The following is a 14,833-nucleotide window of genomic DNA, read 5'->3' as shown; positions in this document are numbered from 1 at the left end:
TTTTGTTTTCAAAAATGAATTAATTTTAGTTCCATACACTTTTATGCTTAGGTTTGGATGTTGCTGTATTCTTAAAAATGTAATTGAAGTCTAACAAAGAGCCGTATTTCAACCTTTCCTTTCAATTTTAATTCACATTTTTTGCCGAAAACCGTAGGCATTGTTGAAATTTTGCTATTGTCTGAAATGCCTGTACTTTTGTTTTAACACCATTGGCCAGTAGCATCGCCACCTTGATGCATCCAATGTATCATTGCTGGTTCCCTTTAAGAGAACCTAAAGTTCTTTACTTAAAACAAAGATAAAAAACGGGTTCAGAAAAAGGGAATAAATAAATAATTTTTTTCTGGTAAAGCAGTCCCATGTATTCTTTTCATTTCATTGTGGTTAATGCCGGGTTCGAATCTCTCCTCTCTTGGACTTTTGGGTGTTTGGCTGCGTTAACATTACGTTTCACAATTTAATTTAATATTTTTTTATATTATTTTCCCTTTTTTCAGTGACATTGAGAGCCCTGTCCTGGCATCCCTTTGTGCTTTATCTTTCGACACACATACACATTTTTATACTGAATTCGGCTGTCCATTCTTTATTTTTGCTCCTTCGGTTTCATTTTTACATGGCCGCAAGATTTACTTATTTAATTTGGTTTCCTGGGCGGCTGATATTTATTGCACACTTTTTTCTTGAACGACATTGGAGATGTTTTTTTCCCTTGCTCTTCTTGGGTTTTTAATTTGTGTGTCATTTTCAGCTGTAAAGTTGGAATGATAAAGCATTTTTATATGAAAACAATGATATAGTTAACATTAAAATAAATTAAAATCTCAATGGAACTGAAGAAAATTAACACAAATTAAATAATTGTCCTTAATTCTACAGATTTTGAAAAGACTATTTTCTTTTTTTTTATCCATCTCTCTAGTAAACTCTCTCCTTCATCAACCTCTAATTAGTCAAAATAATCCTTCCCAGACTTCTCGTCTGGTGCCAACTTCAATGACCGAAAATTCCACACTGTGATGAGGAATTCAAATAAAATACCAACTTTGATCTATTTACAAGTGATTATTAACAAACAAAAGGGGGATGGGAAAGCCGGGCGGCAGACAAGGACAACAACTACAAACGATTTGGAATTTTTGCTTAATTACACACGAGTCCTAAACCCAAAAAGGTCCCCTCTTTGACAAACCCCTGAAAATCCCCGGAGTCGAGTCAAAAAATGAGCTGCATCACCTTCGTCATCCTCGAAGCCCCTGTGCTTCCACTCCTTTGGCCGCTGTCTGCTTTTGGCCATGTCAAATATTTGCGCAAAGTCCGAGCTTCGCTCCCCCCGCCTTTTCATCCCCCGTTGCTACATCTCGTACCCCTTTCGTCAGCATTTGCTCATCCAATTGTCGTTGTGCAAGGACGAAAAGCGGACCAAGTCCTTGCACAGGCTTCGGGGTCTAAAAAAGGATGAGCACGGATAGGTCCTTGACCAAAAAAGAGCAACACGCCTTTGGAATGAACTAGATTTCACCTCTTTGACACACCAAATTTATAGTTTCATTATAAAAAGGATTTTATATTAGATACATATTTGCTTTTCGTTGTTAGGCATTTTACAACTTAAATAAATTAAAAAACAGTTGTAAGGTTAATAGTTTGATGAAAGTGTTACTTATAGTTTTTTCTTTCGAGGAAATTGTGCAGTAAATCAAACTATTACATTATTAAATTAAATTACGTTTCATGTTTCAAATTCGAATATTGAACATTTTTGGAAAAGCTTTCTAAAATCAACAACTTCTAATTATTTTATTTGTTTTTCCCCTAATTTAACTATATATTTTTAATACATTTAGATAGGGCATACAAAATTTCAGTTTACTCGAATTTGTTACTCTTTTTCCCGTTGGCACTGTCTTTTTCAGGGTTCACTGGCTGTCAACATTGGGCCACCGTTCCCATCTTTTGGCTCTGGTATCCACGAAATTCGTACAACTTCCCCGACTCTTTTTTCCAGGGTTGCCAGACAACGCACAGTCAGCGGAAAAAGTCGCGTAGCTCGACAAAATAAGAGAAAGGCGCAGGGAAAGTGCCGGAGCCAGTGCAAAAATAAAGCAAAGAAATCATTTTTAAATGCGGCTTAAAATCATCTTTGATAAGCGTGCCGAAATGTCCTCATATTTTTGTGCTCTCGCATTTCTTTGCCCTTTCCTTTCTTTCGCTTTTTGTGGAGCTGAGTAATTTATAGTCTCCTGAAATTGAGTCGCATTAAAAGGTTATTCCTGGGCAGATCAAAGAGAGCCTGACTTGGGTTGTGGGCTGAGTTTAAGCCGCTTAAAAACCGTGAAGATGGAGGTATTTAAGGGGATTATAACCTAAGGAAATATGAAAAGGTACTTACGTTATTTTATAGTTCAGTGATAAACAGATAAAATAGCATACGATTCAAAAGAAGCAATTACGTATATTATAAACCAAGTTGGCTCCACCAATCATTTTTTAAGATTTCACCTGAACTTTTCATAGTAAAGATCTTATTAAGCAACCCTCGATTCTTTTTTGTGCCCTACTTCAGAAATTACAATGTTAAAGCTCTTCACAAAATCCACTTGGTTTCTCTTTTGTATTCCCATTGATTTCCCGTCTCTAGAACACCGCACTAGCAACAAAAACCAATCAAGGAGAACAAAGAGAAATGAGAAACAAAATAACAAGAATCAAAAGTTCACTCTCCTCAAAACAGCACAAAAAAAACAACAAACATTAAGTGGAGGATTCCACTTTGCACTTGATTTGTTGTGGAGCAGACGCTAGACGTAAAAAAAAATTATCCAACTCACCTGCAAAATAAGAAAGATCCAAAATACAAAAAGGAAAATATACAAAATAAAGACAAGCTAAAGTTTTCAAAGAATTTTCAGCTGCTACCCATCACTTAAAAAAAATATAATTAAGATGTTCAATAAAGAGACATGGAGCTTTATGAGGAAAATAAAAATAAAAGTTTTATCTCGGAGAAAATATTAACACAAATTTATTTAATTATAAACAAATAAAATAGATAAAAAATAAAAAAGATGTTTTTTTTATAGAATTTCATCAATCTAATTTTTGCATAGAATATTTTTCCAAGTGCCTTTGAGCAGTTACTATGTGTTTTCTTCATTTTCTTCGTCTTTGTTGGAGAAGTTTTGACTCTTTGTCCTTGTGCCCGTCAAAGTGTTGACCCATGTCGTCGCCGTCGAAAATGATTTTCCCTGTCCTGGATTCCATCCGCTCAGCATCTCAGACGGAGATCCCAAGTGAGCCCTCATTTTGAGGCTAAAAAACTTTTATAATAGATTTCAAATTTCTCCGCCGCCGGATATTCTCCGGAGTAATCAAGCAAATTAGTGACTTTCTCGGGAGAATCGAAGGCGTGGTCCAAGCAAAATCTCTATGCCCAATTTCAAACACTCCCACTTGGCTCCCCCGACAATTTTGCGGTCGGCAAATTGTTGACAGCTGCTATAGCACCAGGTCCTTTGGCTTTTCCTTCTGCTCCGACAAATGAAGATAAATGCTAAGAAAAAGTCAAGGAAAGAACGGGACCAAAGTTTGACTAAAAATTTAAAGAGTGAAATTTGTAACTGGATTTCAGCCTTCAGGAAGCATTAAATTGACACACAAATGCGATAGTCTTGTCAAAAAGAAAAATGAAGAATAAAAAGCTGCAACTTTTTAGCTTAACTTAAATTTTAAAAGTTTGGAAAACAACGTTGATATTGGATTACTATTTATTAAAAATCTTTCGATTTTAATTGTTTCAAAACGAATTCCTTATTTCTTGATGATTAGAAAATATTTTATTTTTGTAAGACTTGTAAGGAATCGATGGGTATTTTTCATGTGAACATATCGGATATACAACTTACTTGCTCTTTTTATTGCATACTTTTTGTTGATGAAGATGAATTGCAGTTTGAACTTTGATAGCAACAAAGTTCAGTTCGTTTTACTCGTTCGTTCTTCGTAATGTTGTTTGGTTGCTGTTGTTGTTGGGGTGAAAAAGTTTTGTTTTTCGGTTAAAAAAGTTTGGGTAAAATTGTCGCAATTGCATGTTTTATTGGATCCTAAGCTGAACTTGTATCATGTACAATGTACACTGTGAATAAATATTTTTAATATTCCAAAATACATTGTGCGTATTAAGGCTTTTTTTTTGTTTATTTACGGGAAAATGTAAAGGTTAATGTTATAGGCTTCATGACAGATTTAATTGTAGCCAACTTTAATTTTCAAATAACCCAGGGAACAATTTTTTCACTGCAAAGAAATGCAATAATTGTGTCAAAGGGTCGATGCAATTTAAGACCTTTCCCCGGAAAGCCCCTCAATCTTGCCGACTTGTATAGGGGCGTGGCATCTTCTCTTTCTCCCCAGTGATTGTCAAACTTTAACTAAATTAAAGTCAAGACAAGACGAAAAAGCCAGAAAAGGGTTAGGCGGAAAGAGACTTGGCGACCAAGAAAGTTTACAGTCTGGAAAGCAAAGCGCAAAGAAGTTCAAATTACAAAATGCAACAAAGAAATCGCCGAGGGATGAAAATACTAGAACAGAATGACAACCCTTTACATATTAAAAGCTAAATTTTAAAGATATTAAGAGCAAAAAAAAAAAGGAAAGCAAAACACTATACAAATTCCGATTTCTTTTATTATGAAATAAAAAGTTATTGAGATGTTAAATTACATACACGTTTAGCTTAAATATATCTGAATATAATTAAAATACTTTTCTTAATTAAAACCTTTCGATTTTTCCATGTCAAGTCAAATTTCAAATTATTCAAACAAAAAAACCTTGTCATTACCATTTCTCTGCGTAACCTAACCGTCTCCGTGAACGCTACGCCCTGTTATCCGACCCTATACTATATTTCCTTTTTGGCTAATTCATTTTATTCACACTTTATTCACCACATGCAAATACTGCAGCGGGCAAATTACTAGCATTGTTTTCAATGTTAAAAAAAAAAATACGAATAATATTTCATTTTTTTTCTGGTGTCTTTATGGTTTTGTTTTATCGAGCTTTAAACTAAAATAATCAGATAATACTACTTCATACTTGCACGTTAATAAATAATGTTTTCATATTTATAGTAACACTATTAATTGGCTCTAAACTGTACATGCAAGGGGACAGAAACCGTTTAATCATCAGGTGTCCTTGTCCAAGTGTTTGCTCATCGCGTTTCAGCTGACCCAATTCTATTCGAAAAAAGCTAAAATCGTTTATTTACACAAGCAAATGGCCATTAGGTTAATGCTATTTGAGGTTTACTCGGCCAGAAAATCGCCAAGCCAAACAAGAAAGGTTCACTCAAGCTGAAGTCGAAGTCGTTTTATGTCTACGAATTAGCTTTAAAGTCCATTTGAGAAGTAATGTGAAATCTCATAACACATAATGAACCACTAGAGGACTTTAAACCTGGTTATATCTTTAACTGAATCGTTAAGGTATCTAGAGCACTATTTTCCTAAGAGTGGGTCGCAGCTAGATTTTTTGTGGGTCCTGATTGTCCTGATTATATAGAACTTAAAAATTTCGTGTAGATGGGTCGCGGTCCCGTCAAGTTTGGGAAGCACTGATTTAGATGGTTAAAATTTTTTAATATATTATATATAATATATACTTCCATTCACCATAAATTAATATTCTGTGTAAATATAAGGTTCCCTGGTGTCTTTCTATCCCTTCTCCCTTCCAGGCCTAGATCCGCTCTCGACTTTTGGTCCTCTCTCGGCTTTTGATCCTCTCTTCTTCGTTTTGGCTACTGACCTTGGAGCTACCATTTCTCTCCGATTCCTCTCCCCACACTCCCGCTGGAATCTTTTGGAAAGTGGTCTTCCACCTGTTATATTCCATTCGCTTTCCCCAATTCTCGTCCATTTGTCCATCGACGATTGACCAGAAAGGAAGTGCGAGGAGGAAAAAGAAGAAGCGAAGGCGCTGCGATTATATATTTATTAAATATATAGCTTTTTTAATTAGTCACGTTGAGTTTTGAGTGCCGTGTTAAGTGGAAGTATTTATTTTGGCCCTTAATTTAATCAATCCGACCTGGAGTGTCCGTGTGCGTTAACAGTAAACGTGAAGCGTATTGGTATTGGTAATTGGCTGCCGCTAAATTAAAAGTCTAAAGTTCTCCCGTTCTTCATTCGCGTCGACAGTGTAAAAAATTAGTTTGAGATCGCAAATATGTTCAGCAGTCGCACTTCGTTTTTGGCCAATCGCCGCATGATTTTCGATTTCTCCGAAAAGAACAACGATATCTACCTAGAGTAAGTGTGTGTGTGTGGGTGTGATTTAACAGTAAATATTAAAGAATGTTACAGTGGGCACTTGTTTGGAAGTATTCTAATTCAAATTGAGTGGGCAATGTGGTCAATTTTGACCGTAAATAGAATAACGTAACTAATTGAAATGAACATGTATAATGAATATAAAACCCAAACTTTAAACCAAACTTTGATTTAAAAACATTTGTACTTCTCTATGAAATATTTTTTTAACGGTTTTCATTCGTGTTCGCAATTAAGTTAGTATTATATCTAAAACTGTTAAAAACTGTTTTAAAAAAATGAATTTTTTATATGGCTATGAATATAAATAATGCTTTATTATCGAGTGGCCACCTTACTAATAAGGCACCCTTTATTTTTTTTCTTCGCAGTGCTTTTGGTATGAGCGATAAGAGCAGCAGTGCAACAAATAGCCTGCCAAACAGTCCCATTCACAGCAACAACAACAATCCGTCGCTGCTGAACAACAACAACAACGGCTGCACCAGCAACAACAATAGCTTAAGCGGCGGTAACAACAACAATCCGAGCTTGGGCAACAATAACAACGCTCTTGTTCCCGTTGGAAGTAACGGTATAATGTCCGCCGCTGGATTGGTTAACAACAACAACAACAATCCGTGCAGCGCCAACCGAAATGTCGTAGCGCTGGTCGATGATGACGCATGCTTCCGGTTGGACACGGACGCCACGGTTACGTACGGCGAGAAGGAGCCGGATCCGGATAACATCAAGATGTTTGTGGGACAGGTGCCCAAGTCAATGGATGAGTCGCAGCTGCGCGAGATGTTCGAGGAGTACGGGGCTGTCCACTCGATCAATGTGCTGAGGGACAAGGCCACCGGAATCAGCAAGGGTGAGTTATATGTACATAGATGATTGTTGTGGGTTGTTATTTAGAGTTAACTTTAGGGTTCAACTATCAGAAAGGAACAGAGGATAAATGTAAATACACAAAAACAAACTAAAAACAAAAGTATGCATATTATATCGCTCCTAAAAGCGATCTACCAATCTTGATTATATTAATCGCAATTGATAATTCACAAAATTGATTGAATTTGAAATAAATTCAATTGCTTGAGCAGTCCGCCAATTTAAAGCATGTGTTTGTCTTCATAAATTTTTGCCAAGCAGTATGCTACAAAATACTATTTGCCGCCTAAAGGTCCAAACTTTCATGAGTTTGTTTTTAATGCAAGTTCTGACAAAGCGTTCATCTTTTGGAAAGACCAATGTGGGGGTCCCAATACATAGCTTTTGTCTGGCTGATAAATTACACACGAATTTGTTGCGGTAAATAGCCAAAAGCTGCGCCAAAACTTCTTCCCCTTCATGGAAATGATAGAAGTACAGACAGAATTAATATGAGATATTGGTCTAGCCAGAACACAAATATACGAACGTCGAACATTCAGGGCACACATATCTTTCAATGTCTCCTTCTCTCCCTTTTAATTGCATTCACTTGCAATGGCAATTGCCATTTCATTTCATCAGCAAATTGCTTTTTGTTCGCTATTTGTGTTTGAGCAGAAATTTCAATAGCCTTGAGCTTTGCTAATGGAGATTGGAAACAAAATTTGGTGTGGGACTTTTGAATTAAATAACACAAGTCACAGTATTAAATTTGCCTTTATGTACGAGATTAGAATCTGACCAAAAACTATTAAATATTATAACTATCATAAAAATTATTATAACCTAAATATGTTTTTATTTTCTTAATTTTATTTAATTTCTGCAACTCTAGTCTTTCTTAAACAGTCCATACTACATTTTTCAATTTACACTAAGCAAATTAAGGCATTATGCAAATCTACTTTTTTTTGTTTGCTTGTCGTGCGGAATTCAGCCTATAGTACGTATTTTTTTTACAGAGATAAAACTCAGTGGCATTCAACCAGCCCTTCGCTCCCTTTTCATTATTCCAATATATTCATTGTTCTGTTCATTTCTCGGCATCTTTTTCTGAGGCCTCTCAACTGCAGTCAAGTTTCCATTTTTATCGATGTGCTCTTTTCCCCCATTCATTCATAACGACATTTCCACTTCTAATCTTTTCCATTTCCAATTGCCATTTTGCTCGGGTTTTCTATTCATATTTCTCTGTGAGAGATTTCATTCTTGTCTCGTTGCCATTGTGTGTTTTTATATTTTGTATTTCGAAAACGTTTTGTTTACTTTGCGTCATTGTTATTCCATATCCAACTGTCTATTTAGCTTTTCCATCTGTATTTCCCTTTTTTTTACGTATTGCAACTGCCGCTGACAGGTTCATCCTTATTTTTGTAAAAGTGGGTGTGGCGTTTTAGCTCTGGTCAGTAGTGTCCGAAAAAAGGGGCGTGACAGGGGCGGAGTGGGTAAAACTGTTTTAGAAGCACTTAAGTGGCGCGTTGTGTTGATGATTTATGACAAGCAGCGAAAAGTAGTCACAGCTTTTGCCACTCCCCAAGTGCTCATGTGAGGATGTTTGCTTTTATTGCTGATATTTTTGTCGCCAGCGAACTAAGAAAGCTGAAAGGCTCTTGCGAAAGTCACAAACACAAAATCGACACAAATTGCATTTCAAAGTTATTATTTATGTCATCGCAAAGTAGGAAAAGTAGGCGGTCCGCTTTTTCCGTGGGCGTGCCAGTGACCTACAAAGAAAGTTGGGGGAAAAATGAACACAAAATTTCTTTTTTCCTTGACACTTTGCGAAATCTTCGAGGGGAATAGCGGGCTTGAAGTAAAAACTTTAAAACTTATTTTATTAAATCTTTAGAAACAAAAAACAGTTTAATGCATACGGTACGCAGTAAATTTGTATGTTAAAAAAATAAAATCAAAAACAACTACATACCCTAACATTTTAGGGTTTATTAGTTATTACAAAAATATTTTTTACCTTTTTTAAATTATATGGATTCACTTTCACCAATCTTTTTCTAAACTGCTTTTCATGTAGACCTTTTCGGGAACATTATTTTCTTTCATTGTATGAATTTTTTCTCGGTTTAAGCCAGCCAAACTTCCTGCTAACAACATTTCCATTTAGATGGCAAAATTTAACCCAGTTTTTGGCTACCAGTTGGCTAAAGGACCTCATCCATATCCTTAGACTTGTGCAACTTTTTTGCTACTAGCTTTTGTCTGTTGCATTTTGCGAGTAGGTTTTTTTAGTTGCTGTCTTGCTTTTTCCTTTAAACCAAACAAAATGCAAAATGACACTTTTAAGTGCGATGGTTGACCTCTGAACCAGAAACTCGTAAATAACAAGAAAATCCAACAACAACAACGACATGAAAGGTTTAAACCGAAAAAATTTCCTTTTCGTTTCGGCCAAGTATTTCTGGGCTAATGCTTCCCCTCTTCTGTTAACCCCCTTGGAAACTGTTATCCTTTTTGGGGCACTAAATTTCGTTAGCGGGCAGTTTTTCCTGCAATTTCCCCCCGAAGTTTTCCGCCCCTTTTGGGCTTTCTATGTTGTTGCGGGTGTTGCGGTTTTATGGTTGCTGTTTTTGTTGCACTGCGGCCAGCAGATAAAGGTGAGAGGTGTGAAGGTTAACGGGGACGGTGAAAGTGGGTGGTGGGTGGTGGAAGCCAGAGCGGCACAAGGTTAAGCGCTTGGGTCATAATTTATTAGCGCTTGCGGTTCAGCGATAGTACGGGGAGCATTCCCGGAATACGGGATAAATGGGCATTATGGGGCTGGGGGGCGTGGTCGCCGAGTGGAGGCAGCGAAGCAAAGCGACAAGGATTTTCTGCGGTTCCCGTTTCGGATTGTTTCAGGTAAGAAAAGGTAGGGACAGGTAGCTTTTAATTCGATATTGAGTGAGCTGCTGCAAAGGTGGAAGTGGCTGGTGGGGGGTAACCTGTAAAATGTTTTGTGGTCTTTTTGGTTTGGCATTTTCAAGTTTTCCGCGGCTTTGTGGCCAACAAAACGCAGCCAACTAGGAAGAAATTTAGATTTCTCACGGCGAAACGTTGTTCAAATTTAAAGGGAAATCAAGTCAATTCCAATTAAAAATTACAAGAATAAAGTTTCGAAGTAAAATCGTTCAAATACAAGTTAACATATATGCTCAGAGCTTGTTCTTAGTTTAAAAAGTTATGGATTTGTGCCGATCCTGTATAAAAACCGATATTACATTTTTTGAATTCAATTTCTTTTATCCAAATAGCGAATGTTAAATCAATTTAATTAAAAGTACCCTCATTTTTTATAAAGTTGAGTGGTTTAATGTTCCCGTTTTTATCAACGTAATGAAATTGAAGTGGAATGTAAAAGAAAACCTTAATTTTATGCTAATCCTAATCACCATCGCTTTTATACCCTTAAGCTACTGCAGATTAACCACCTCGACCATATTCAATTGTGAATTCACTCCAACCCAAAACAAGACCATATGTCACTCTTTCCCATTAAGGCAGCCCCGCCCACCGCTCCCCCGACGCCCACTTTTTTGGTAGAGCCTGTGATTTATGACCTCCGCCTTATAAAAAACTAACTCGCTGACCAAACCAAAGAAGGAGAAACTGAGAAAAGCAGATGAGGAACCAGCCAAAAACCAAGAAAAAGAAATAATATAATTCACACAGAGAGTGAGTTAGAAATCGGGGTCAAGTGTGGGGGTTCTTTTTATGGAAGAGTTCAGGGGAGAGCTTGGTCAGTTAGCAGATTTCCTTGGGTGTTTGCTGCGTTTGTGTCCCCGTTTTCGTTATCTCCCGGTTGCCTTGAGAACTTCATTTTGAAAAGCTTTTCCTTACTCTAAGACCAGCTGTCCAATGTCTTTCCACCCAAAAATAAAAAAAAAGAGGAAAAGTAACGCACTTATCTTACGCCTTCATCGGCCCCTTCCCTTTTTTTTATATTTGCCCTCTTCCAGAAACTTTGTGCTCTTGACATTTTTATTTAGCCGCTGCACTGAGCGTGAAAAATGCATAAAATTTCACTTAATTTTATTCTGCACACCCCTAGCTTTTGCTGCGCGCCGAAGGAAACTGCGAATTTCAATTTCAAATGCAGGAAGTAAGCAAGTAAATTTCGCACAGTTTGAGTACGATTTTTGTTAAGTTTTTCGTGAAATTGTAATTTGGTCATGACTTTTAGTTGCTATTGAAGCACTTCGAATTGGTTGTGTTTTTTTGGAAAACTATATTTTCTAGCTATACTTCATATTCAAAATTTTTAAATAATATGCCTAATATTTATTTTAATAATTATTGGCACCATACGGCACAATTATTTTTGACGATTACTAAATTATACTCCTTATCTTTTATGAAAATCTTGATTCATTAAAATGCAAAAATTAATTGTGAGAAGAGTTACTTAGTTAAGAATTCAGTTTGCTGTTTTATCCAAATCACTGTACTTAGACACAAAACCAATCCTGTGACTTGTTCTTGCACTAGGTGCATTCTTGTTCCTTGATGTGTTGAATCTCGTCCTCGGTTCCATTTACTTTGTGTTCTTTTAGTCGAAGTCAGTAAATCTGTGGGTGGCAATGTTTAAAGACATTGATTTATTTAACTTCGATTAATTCGTTTCGTTGCTCTTCTCGTCCACAAACGTGTGTCCAAAGGGTTTGTATTTTATGGCGAGTGGGTGGATATAAATATATATTTCGAGGTAGATATACGTATGTATCCTTTTTGCCGGACTTTGGCACGTCTTGTCTGGCGGCTCTCGATTTCATCTTCCGCCCACTTGCCGGGATTAAGTTCTTTTTGTCCAAAAACGTGACTGGGTGTCGTTTTCAGCTTTATTCCTGCTGCTTTTCCTTCGATTTTCTTTGGCTTTTCCTTTACTTTTCCTCCTTTGCCGTGCTTGTTGTTTTTTTTATAGCTTTGTTCCTTTTGGTTGTGTGTCTTGTGTTTGATTCTAACTGCAGTTGACATGCACATAATGGGAATTGTGTGAGATTTTTCTTCGTTTTCTGCGTTGTTTTGATGCAGTTTCGTTGCCTCCTCCTTCGTTATCGTTCGATTGGTTTTCTTATCTATAGCCCCCCGACCGACCCCCTGACTTAGAATCCATCCTCGCCGACCATGTTTTATTGCATTCCAAATGGTTTCGATTTTCCTTCATTTGTTACATTTAACGATAGTTTAATTTTAAGTGATATTTAATCTGCGAAATGAAATCGAAGTAGGGTGTCATTCGATAGTCGGTTTGCTTTCCTTGGACTTAAGTGGAACATGATAGGGATGCAAAAGAAATAATAGTTGTCTTTGGATTGAGGATTCACCCAAAACCTTCTCTAGAAAAAGAACCATGTCATACCTATTTTGATGAATATTTTGGGTTGTTTATGTGATTTAACTAGTTAATATATCCTATAATATATATTTATTCATATATCATATAATAGGAAACATATTTCCGAACTTTAGTAAAGTTTAAGCGTGAAATGGTGAATTCCTCATTTTTAAATTTTTGAAAATGGAAAAGCGGCGGATCCCATAACTCACTCGCACGTCGGATGTGGCGACGCCTGCGTCTAACCTCCCTTTGCCGGATATTTAACGGCAGAAAAAGAAAGGCCAGAACGAGAAATGAAAATATTTGCAAATATGTGAAAAATGCAGAAAAATTTCGGTGGTGACATGGCAAAAAACTGCGACAGATTGAATTACCTGTGCGGGCGGGCCATGTTGGGGGTGGGATATTTTCCGGGTGGCACATCACCCACTGCCCACTTTCCACTTGAAGCCCGGCTGAGAGCGGCCAACCAAAATGGCCACCGCTAAATGCCGCCGATACGCTGGTGGGTAATTGCATTATGCAACTATTGCATTGCCGTATTAAGTTTTGTTGTAACCATCGCTGCCATCACACACTGCTGCACCTGAGGTTGAGGTAGGCCTTGAATTGGGGTTGCAGAGCGGGTGGCGATGGGTGAAATGGTGTGCAGGATGCAGGAAAAGCCGTGTGTGTGTGTGCAGGAGCCGGAAATGGATTTAACCAAAGCTCTGGATGGGAGTGTGTGTGTATGTAACTTGGCCACAGATTTGGCACATAAAAGAAAGGGAATTTCTGCCACATCCAAAATAGAACCTACAAAAAATTATTTTGCCGAAATGGAAATGGAATGCCGTGAAAAGGAGAGAAAAATAAAATACGCAGATAAAATGTTTTCGGGTGGAATTTAAAGGGACATTTAAAATCTGTGTAAATTATTTTTAAGCAGATGTGATATTGAAGTTTCTTTTAATTAAAAACTTGGCATACATTTTCGTACTGTTATTAAAGTTTCTCATTAGTTATAGAGCACAGTTTTGGAAATACGGAAAAGTAAACTGCAAAGAACTAGATTTAAGTGTTTTATGTGTATCTAAATCTGAAAATTATACGATATGCATTTACGGGGCGAAAAGGGCATTTCTACGCTTGATGTTTGACTTTAAGTATCACTTAATATGCTTGCCACATTTGCCATCAACTCGAACCCTTATAAATTAAAACACCTTGCCAACCCTTCTTCGGCCCAAAAGAGTGGGCCAACCCCTTCTTGGCACCCGCCGCCCATGGAAACTTCCACTCCGCTCTAAATCGCGACACATTTGTTGGGGCTATAATGTTTAATTTAGTGCCAGGCTGTCATGTTGTTGCCTCGTTTCTGGCCCCTTAGCGACGCCCATGGCTTCCTTTCTTTCCACACGATTCCCATTCGGGTATTTTCCCTAGCCCAGCTCTGCTAATAATAATAATTTTCATAATTTCCCAGTGCCACCTTTTTTGACGCTCGCTCGAAAATAAACTTCAATTTAAACCCCATGCTAATCTTATGCCTTTCCCTTTATTTTCCAGGTTGCTGTTTTGTGACGTTCTATACGAGACGCGCCGCCCTGAAAGCCCAGGATGCTTTGCATAATGTGAAGACGCTGAATGGGGTAAGAAATTTTGATTTGTGTAACGATTTTATCTAGCTCATCCCTTCTTTAAAACTTTATGTTGGGTTTTTAGAAATCTACCGGATGAATGGTTGAATATTCCCCACAAAAAATATAAAATACCATTTTGGTATTTCTTGTTTGTTATAGATTTTAATATATATTATAGTGGGAAGGTTTGTTGCTTTTGCAGCTTTGTCTTGAGGGTTGTGCAAAAATATTTTCCAAATTATGCAACTATTATGCAAGAAAGAAATTTCCAAATCATTTATTTATAAAAGAACGTAAAAAGTGAAAGGAAATATATATTTATATTTACTTTCTTGGGACTTTCCATTCATCGACCACTCGATTTCCCCTTGTCAGTTTCAAATTGCAAAGAAGTGTTTTGGAGGCCAAAGTGGGTTAAGAAAAAAAGAATTGAAATAGTCCCGGCCAACTTAGCCTTTAATTGGAATTTTCGCTGATCTGACACAAACAAGGAAAAACTCTATAAACTTATCATGAAACGCTATCATCCGCTTGACAGGACAACAGCCAGGAGGCGCGGATGGGGAGGATGGGGATGGTGGGTTGGTGGTAGCATCATCGTCGTGATTCCTCTCGCCTCC

The 14,833-nt window shown here is 37.2% G+C and overlaps 1 protein-coding gene across 4 annotated transcripts in view; it reads left to right on the top strand.

Annotated features, from left to right (window-relative positions):
• The window catches only part of LOC108094498 (CUGBP Elav-like family member 2), a 121,353-nt gene that overhangs the window by 66,451 nt on the left and 40,069 nt on the right, over positions 1-14,833 (top strand). For 3 of the 4 annotated variants that reach the window (XR_001771553.2, XR_001771554.2, XM_017195098.2), the window contains exons 3-4: positions 6,713-7,197; positions 14,140-14,222. Coding sequence is in view for 2 of the 4 variants with exons in the window: in XM_017195098.2 (XP_017050587.1) it covers positions 6,713-7,197; positions 14,140-14,222 (568 nt within the window). In the remaining 2 variants the exon portion in view is untranslated. Of the gene's footprint in view, positions 1-5,915; positions 6,321-6,712; positions 7,198-14,139; positions 14,223-14,833 lie in introns of those variants that run through there. The other variant, XM_017195099.2, reaches the window with a different exon arrangement.

The sequence above is a fragment of the Drosophila ficusphila genome, unplaced genomic scaffold (assembly GCF_018152265.1).
Source record: "Drosophila ficusphila isolate 14025-0441.05 unplaced genomic scaffold, ASM1815226v1 contig_607, whole genome shotgun sequence".
NCBI classification, from domain to species: domain Eukaryota; kingdom Metazoa; phylum Arthropoda; class Insecta; order Diptera; family Drosophilidae; genus Drosophila; species Drosophila ficusphila.
Note: the sequence above shows the minus strand (reverse complement) of the source record. Positions and strands in the feature narration are given on the sequence as shown.